The 8,290-nt window shown below is 39.2% G+C and overlaps 1 protein-coding gene across 1 annotated transcript; it reads left to right on the top strand.

Annotated features, from left to right (window-relative positions):
* Positions 1 to 4,481: 4,481 nt before the first annotated feature.
* On the top strand, positions 4,482 to 6,401 carry LOC119492885 (hydroxycarboxylic acid receptor 2-like). The gene has a single exon (XM_037777756.1). The coding sequence runs from the start codon at positions 4,784 to 4,786 to the stop codon at positions 5,756 to 5,758; it is 975 nt and encodes a 324-aa protein (XP_037633684.1). The 5' UTR covers positions 4,482 to 4,783; the 3' UTR covers positions 5,759 to 6,401.
* The last annotated feature ends 1,889 nt before the right edge of the window (positions 6,402 to 8,290 follow it).

The following is an 8,290-nucleotide window of genomic DNA, read 5'->3' as shown; positions in this document are numbered from 1 at the left end:
GTTGCTTTCCCAAGACTGTGCCCTTTAAGAGGAGGCCATCTCAGATACAAATATTTGATTTAATAGTTGACAGCAAATCGATTAATCATTGCAGCTCTAAATTCCTATGAGTTACATGTAGATACACAACAGTTTACTTGACAGATATTGAAAAAACTATACATCCTACTTTAAATACAAAACATTTCAGTCCTACACCAGCCCCAGACCATCCTGCTCATCCCCTCATCTACAAAACCGTCCCACTTCACCCACCACCACCACGTTTTGGGTGGTGGTGGTGGGTATTTGTAAACTCCAAATACAGAAAGCTACATATGTACACACACATGCACAAACAGTATATTCATTCATGTAGTGTCTACGGAAATTCACTTATTTAAATGTTAAAGTCATTCATGTATGCAGTGTTTATATCTGTTATGCCAAACATAACGAGAAGCGCAGTTAAAATAAAACACTCCAGTTCCAGTAAGATGATATTTTACATTTTTATCTGCCTCAGCAGTTCATAATGGAGAAGAGACCTCCACTGAAAACTGATCTACCCACAGAAAGAGTCACACGCACACTGGTCCTCTTCTTTGGAACGCCGTGAATGACACATTTCAGTAGAATATTTATGCAACTCACAAAAGCTTGCCCACTTTGGTTTACTTCACATGGCTGCAGGACGTATGTCTGTCTGATAGACTCGTTCAGAGTGTGAAAATCTTTATCTTTCATTCGCCTGGTAATCACACTGTGTATTTCCTTTTTGTTTCACTTCATTGATTCTATTCTAATTGGCCCATAACAGCACCAAACCTTTACGTAGACATGGTACCAGACTTCTCAGATTCCTTCTCTTTTTTTGTATCTGGTTTCATTATAGACTTTAATCTTATATAATACCCACGGCATCAAAGCAATACACACATTTACAGAAGTACAAATTTGTTAAAATAAAAAAAAAACTGAGACATTTAATTGATATATTCAGACCCTTTATTCTGTGGTTTATAGGCTGGACGGCACTGTTGTAGTCAAGACCACCTAAACCAAGACCAAGTCATGACCAAGACCAGAGTGTATCGAGACCGAGACAAGACCAAGACTTTGAGGGGTTGAGACCAAGTCAAGACCAAGACGAAAATGTATCGAGACCGAGTCAAGACCAAGACGAAAATGTATCGAGACCAAGACAAGACCAAGACTTTGAGGGGTTGAGACCAAGTCAAGACCAATACCAAAATATATCGAGACCGAGACAAGACCAAGACCAAAATGTATCGAGACCGAGACAAGACCAAGACTTTGAGGGGTTGAGACCAAATCAAGACCAAGACCAAAATGTATCGAGACCGAGACAAGACCAAGACCAAAATGTATCGAGACCGAGACAAGACCAAGACTTTGAGGGGTTGAGACCAAGTCAAGACCAAGACCAAAATGTATCGAGACCGAGACAAGACCAAGACCAAAATGTACCGAGACCGAGACAAGACCAAGACCAAAATGTATCGAGACCGAGACAAGACCAAGACTTTGAGGGATTGAGACCAAGTCAAGACCAATACCAAAATATATCGAGACCGAGACAAGACCAAGACCAAAATGTATCGAGACCGAGACAAGACCAAAATGTATCGAGACCGAGACAAGACCAAGACTTTGAGGGGTTGAGACCAAGTCAAGACCAAGACCAAAATGTATCGAGACCGAGACAAGACCAAGACCAAAATGTATCGAGACCGAGACAAGACCAAGACTTTGAGGGGTTGAGACCAAGTCAAGACCAAGACCAAAATGTATCGAGACCGAGACAAGACCAAGACTTTGAGGGGTTGAAACCAAGTCAAGACCAAGGCTATATATAGACAGTATATAAAGTATATACAGCGGGTAAAATAAGTATTGAACACGTCACCATTTTTCTCAGTAAATATATTTCCAAAGGTGCTATTGACATGAAATTTTCACCAGATGTTGGTAACAACCCAAATAATCTATACATACAAAGAAACCAAAACAAATAAGTTCAGAAATTAAGTTATGTGTAATAATGTGAAATGACACAGGGAAAAAGTATTGAACACGCTTACTGATATTTATTTAATACTTTGTACAAAAGCCTTCAATTATGTGACAATTGCCAGTACCGTATGCTGAAAAGCAGCCCCACACCATGATGTTCCCACCTCCAAACTTCACTGTTGGTATGGTGTTTTTAGGGTGATGTGCAGTGCCATTTGTCCTCCAAACATGGTGTGTATTATGGCGTCCAAAGAGTTAAATTTTGCTCTCATCTGACCAGACTATATTCTCCCAGTATTTCACAGGCTTGTCCAAATGTTGTGCAGCAAACTTTAAACAAGCTTCAACATGCTTTTTCTTCAGCAATGGAGTCTTGCGTGGTGAGCGTGCATACAGGCCATGGCGGTTGAGTGCATTACTTATTGATTTCTTTGAAACAATTGTACCTGCTAATTCCAGGTCTTTCTGAAGCCCTCCACAAGTGGTCCTTGGCTCTTGGACAACTCTTCTGATAATTCTTTTCACTCCTCTGTCAGAAATCTTGCGAGGAGCACCTGGTCGTGGCCAGTTTATGGTGAAATGATGTTCTTTCCACTTCCGGATTATGGCCCAGACAGTGTTCACTGGAACATTCAGAAGTTTAGAAATGCGTCTGTAACCAATGTCATCAGTATGTTTTGCAACAATAAGGTTGCGAAGGTCTTGAGAAAGTTCTTTGCTTTTACCCATCATGGTATGTTTCTTGTGTGACACCTTGGTAATAAGACACCTGTTTATAGGCCATCAGTTGGGACTGAAACAGTTGATATTAATTTGCACTGACAAGGAGTCGGATTAATTTCTAATTACTGATAGATTTCAACTGTTGTCTTGGCTTTCCTTGCCTTTTTGCACCCCCCTTTCCTCATGTGTTCAATACTTTTTCCCTGTGTCATTTCACATTATTACACATAACTTAATTTCTGAACTTATTTGTTTTGGTTTCTTTGTGTGTATAGATTACTTGGGTTGTTACCAATATCTGGTGAAAATTTCATGTCAATAGCGCCTTTGGAAATATATTTACTGAGAAAAATGGTGACGTGTTCAATACTTATTTTACCCGCTGTATATATATACAATTTAGTGATATCTCTGCAGTTGTGATAAGACAGAGTAAAAATGCGATCAAGACCTTCAAAAAGTGGTCCTGTGATCGGTCTATACAACACTGCTGGATGGACACATCAGTGAACTGGGACCATCAGGTCCGAGTTTGGACAATGACAGCTCGGCAGTGACATTAAGAGACTTAAATAAAATAAAATGTTCAATTAAATTCATCTTTATATAGCGTCAAATCATAACAGAAGTTGTCTCGAGACGCTTTTTATATAGAGCAGGTCTAGACCGTACTCTATAAAAAAACAGACCAGCCTTTGTGTTTCAGGTTGTTGTGCTTCCCTCATCTGAAGTCATGTACACCGTCGGTCAGGTTTTTGTCCAGTATCTATTGGCTTGGTCCATTGTCCCCTCAATCCTGAGCAGTCTCCCAGTCTGTTATACTGGGATGCATCATCACTGTAGGTGGAGGAGAGGAGCGGTGCTTGGTTTTCTCACGATTGTAGCTCTTGGCATGCAACAACGAGTTGAGTTTTTTGTCTGATCCGGCCACAATTTCTTTTCTCAGTCCTAAAAGTGGTGAGTAACACCAGTATATGTGTCATGTGGCTTGTGGCAGCAACTGCAAATTCTCACATGTTGCACTATAGGGTTAGTTAGCTATGACCCTTCTTTGAAAACTCACTTTTGTTTTGTGAGTACAAAGTAAATCACATTTTTTTCCTTTGTTATTACTTATACAAAGATTTAAAATTAAAGGAATAGTGTGTAACATTTTGGGGGATCTATTAGCAGAAATTGAATATAATATTCATTGTTTAATGTTTTAGTGTTGCCATGTGATTTCCGTTGCTCCTAAAGTAGTGTTGTCATGGTTTTGCACTCAGTGGCTCATGTTACCGCAGTCTTGAAAAGGCAGGAGTGGACGGAGGGGTACTCAATTGGTTGCAATCTGTAACCACACCACTAGATGCCGCCAAATCCTGCACACTGTGCCTTTAGTTATATAACTGCAAAATGTAGCAAAAGTTAAGGGGCTAAAAGTCAGAACAGATAATCTACATACTTCCCAGTTCCTAAATGAATACAACCAAGAATAAGAATTCTCACGTAGACTTAATAACGATTGAAACAAGAACCATCAATTAAACATGCAGTAACAGGGGTGTTAGTTCTGCAAAACAGACTCTGTAGCTCTCAAAATAAGGATGCTTTCTTTCTGGAAACAGGTGTATTAACTTCCAGGAAAGGGTCCCCCATGTGGAAGATTACAGACTTTATTCAAGTGGATTATTTTGATTGAAGATTAATGCAATAAGATAAAGAACTCATTAGTGATTTTTATAGAAGCCTTAAGGGTAAGGTGTGTAATAGGTTTCCACATGCAAGGGTATTGTGAACTGAAGTTCTCCCTTATTTTCTGGCCCCTCTGATGTAATTAGCCATCCATTTGTAATTTTCTAGAAAATGATAGCATTCTTGAGAAATACAGTCGACTGTGTATTCATATTTAATAAAAAGCAGAACTGCCTGGCTTCCTGTCAATGTAAACCACAAACACTTTTTTTTTTTTTTTCCATTTAGACATTTCCTTTTAAAGAATGCAGAGTCAATAGAGGTTCTTTATCTGATCTGCAGCCAGCGAGGCAGCAACAACTTACTCAACATGAAATGCCATTTCAATGGAACTCTGCTGATCAGCGTGCTCCCGCCGGTGTTGGTGACAGAGTCTATTTTTGGAATCCTTGGAAATGGTTTAGCTCTCTGGATCTTCTGCATCCACCTGAGGCCCTGGAAGAGCAGCACGGTGTTACTCTTCAACCTGGCGATGGCTGATTTTCTGCTCAACCTGGCTTTGCCTTTCCGTGCCAGCTACTACATGTCTGGGATCAAGTGGATGTTTGGAAGCAGTATGTGCAACATCTGCCTCTTCATGCTGGCGATGAACCGCAGTGGAAGTACCTTCTTCTTGATGGCTATCGCTGTGGACAGGTACATGCGTGTGGTGCATCCCCATCATTCCATCAACTCTCTGAGCATCTCCAGCGCCATGTGTGGAGCACTTGCAATATGGCTGATCACCATCGTAATGACAGCTCATGTCTTCAATCTGGAACACGTCAACACAACCTACTGTGAGAGCTTCATGATTGACACTGAAGCCAAACATGATCTGAACTGGCACAAGTTTGAGTTTCTCTTCTCCTTCTATATGCCTCTGCTGGTGATTCTCTACTGCACATTCCACATCATTGACCACCTGAGGAGGAGACAGCTGGCCCAGCAAGCGAAGATTAAGAAGGCTCTGTGGTTCATCGCAATAGTGGCGGCGCTCTTCATCTCTTGCTTCCTCCCGAGCAACATCGTGCAGCTGCTGCTTTGGATCAAGACCATCCGAGCAACCAACACCCTCCCCGAATCTGAAGTCTGCCCGGCTCTGGAGGAGCTGACCACCGCGTTTTACACCAGCATCAGCCTGACCTATCTCAACAGCGTGTTGGATCCTGTAGTTTACTACTTCTCCAGCCCGACCTTCAAGAACATCTGCAGGAGAGCTCTTCATCTGTCCCACACAGAGAGTGTTGAAAGTTCAGAGAGGAAACCTCGAGAAACAGGCTCCCAGTCGCTCAGCCAGCTGTGATCACAAAAATCAAGGAAATCATGGAGATGGATGCAGCTCCGTGGCCAGGATTATGATTGTTGTCTTGATTGTTTGCAAAGTTCTCATATAAGTGCTACAGCCAGCAATGTGCTATTTTTACTTCTCTTATCCAGTAGTTATCCAGTATATATTGACTGCACTGAAAAAAAAGTATTGCCCTTTGGAAAACATATGCTATTGTAAAGTTGTGTTATTTTTTTACTTCTCTATATATTGACTGCACTTTTCTAAATATGTCTTTTGCAAAACATATGCATATTGTAAAACTTTGAAATAATTTATGTTAATGTTAAGTTGTATTAATGAAGTCCTATGCATTAACCAGACGTTGTTTTCATACTTATTACATCATAGGAATAAAATGTAATATTGTGATTCTGAGAAAACTGTATTATAATTATGGAAACACACATATCATCTGTTAAAAATCTCATAATGTCCCATAGCTTTCTCTTATCAGGTGTTCTATGATCATAATGATACCAAGTCATATTAATGAGATATATGAAGGTCATTTCTAGATTAAAAAAAAAAAAAATCTCTCCAAATGTTTTTTATTTGGATAATGCAATGTCCACCTTGTTGGAACAAGTATAGATTTCATTAAAAGATGTGGCATGTTTTTCTGGATTATTTCATTTGACATGAAGTGCACTTATACATAGAAGTTACTATAAGAACTGAGCACCATAAAACTAATAAATCAAGGATTCATATTTAAATACTTGTATCATACAATCACTGCATGACAGGAATGCTTTGTAGTGCAATACAACTCAAGCACATTAGATTCAAATGTGCAGTAGTCTGGTCAAAATGGCCTTGTATCTTACACATCCAAGAAAAGTTAGTGAGAATGTATATTATGATAATTAGATGTTTGCTTGTTATATGTGGCCATCTATATATTATTACCTGCCTAGGGAATAAGGATGAAAATTAGCATTCTTGCTAACTCCTGCAGGTTTACAGCTTGTATTTACTGATGTTCATTAACTCATTAAATAAATAAATAAAATAATGTGAGGCAAAAAACAAGTAATTCTTACTGACTTCATTCACATGAGTGAGTGAGCAGCTTCACACACAGCTGTGTTTTGCTTACGCCTATAACTTCTGCGGAGGCGAGGCATTTGATGAGTCCTTTGACACCATTAATAGTTCTCAGTGTAGGCGATGTGGTTCACAAATATGGTGCATGCATAACAGATCTAGATACACAAAGCTTAAAACCACAAACACCTCCTCACGTACGTTTAGATGGTTCCTGAGAAGTTTGCAGACAGCATATTCTAATGAAATTGTTATTTCCTTGACCAAAAGTAAACTCAATAACCTCACATGCAGGCAATAACCTCAAATAAATAACAGATTCATATAGAAACACTTGAATTATATTATCTCTAATGCACATTTAGTTGCAATACAACTAATAGAGAAAACTACCAGCAACAATCTAAATAACCATTTAGTTTTTGCAAACACAAAAACAAATTTGTTTGATATTTCACTCAATCTACATGCATGCTGACACCACATTCACAACTCTTCATTTATGCTAAACAGAAGGAGAAGTCGATTATGACTCAGTAATACACAAGAAATATGTTCAATAACTATACAGAGGTTAACTGCACTGCTTGGTAATGAGCATTATTTCACTACTAATAAAATCGCAGGCCTTCCAATGCAGACCAAAAACGCATTTTTGGAATTCGTGGAAGACATACGAACATAGACACTAACTTCAAAACATGTTATTTTAAGCTGCGATTTGTAAATAAAATCATTTCTACCCAACACCGAAGACAAAAAGAGACTATTCGTTCAAGTTGCATACCTTTCCACGCAGCAATCATCGTTTTTAAGAGGTAAGGGAATTTGAAAAGGAAGTCAGGTCACCCTGGCTGTGATGTGGACCTCATTGTATCTACTACTCTCTGGGGTCAAAATAAGGTGCTGTCATTCTTCTGTCCATGAATGAAACAGAAAGCATCTTCTCGATGTACAGTGTGTATGGTCCACCTACAACCACATCAACTTCCTGGTCCATTTTGTATGTGTGCACCAACTGATCATCGTTTAAGCTGAACCATGACTAAGTGTGAGTTTCACCCACAATGACAAAACACACAGAGCAGTATATCATTGAATCCATTTGTGATAATGCTCCTTTGTTATAAGGAATCAAACCAGTCAGATTGGTCTTAATCAGTTCAGACGGGCCTCAGTGTGGTTGCCTACTTCCGCACAGAGATATCATGCGGATACTTGTATCACTCTAAAGAGGGAAGTCTTTGAAATGATACGGATGTCAAAAAAGTACCTCTCAAATGTGGTTACTAAATAAGGACTCAAGAATTCTCAAGAGAGCAAAATGGGGGTTAAATATATAAAAACATTTACATGCTTCAATGTATTTGTGTGTGCACCAAAACAGAGAAATGCCTCTGAAATACAGTCAAATAGGCAACAGCAATCACGCTATATACGTTTGACATTTAAGTCATT

The sequence above is a fragment of the Sebastes umbrosus genome, chromosome 8 (genome assembly GCF_015220745.1).
Source record: "Sebastes umbrosus isolate fSebUmb1 chromosome 8, fSebUmb1.pri, whole genome shotgun sequence".
In the NCBI taxonomy this organism is placed as follows: domain Eukaryota; kingdom Metazoa; phylum Chordata; class Actinopteri; order Perciformes; family Sebastidae; genus Sebastes; species Sebastes umbrosus.
The sequence above is the reverse complement of the archived record's forward strand: the minus strand, read 5'-3'. Positions and strand labels throughout refer to the sequence as shown.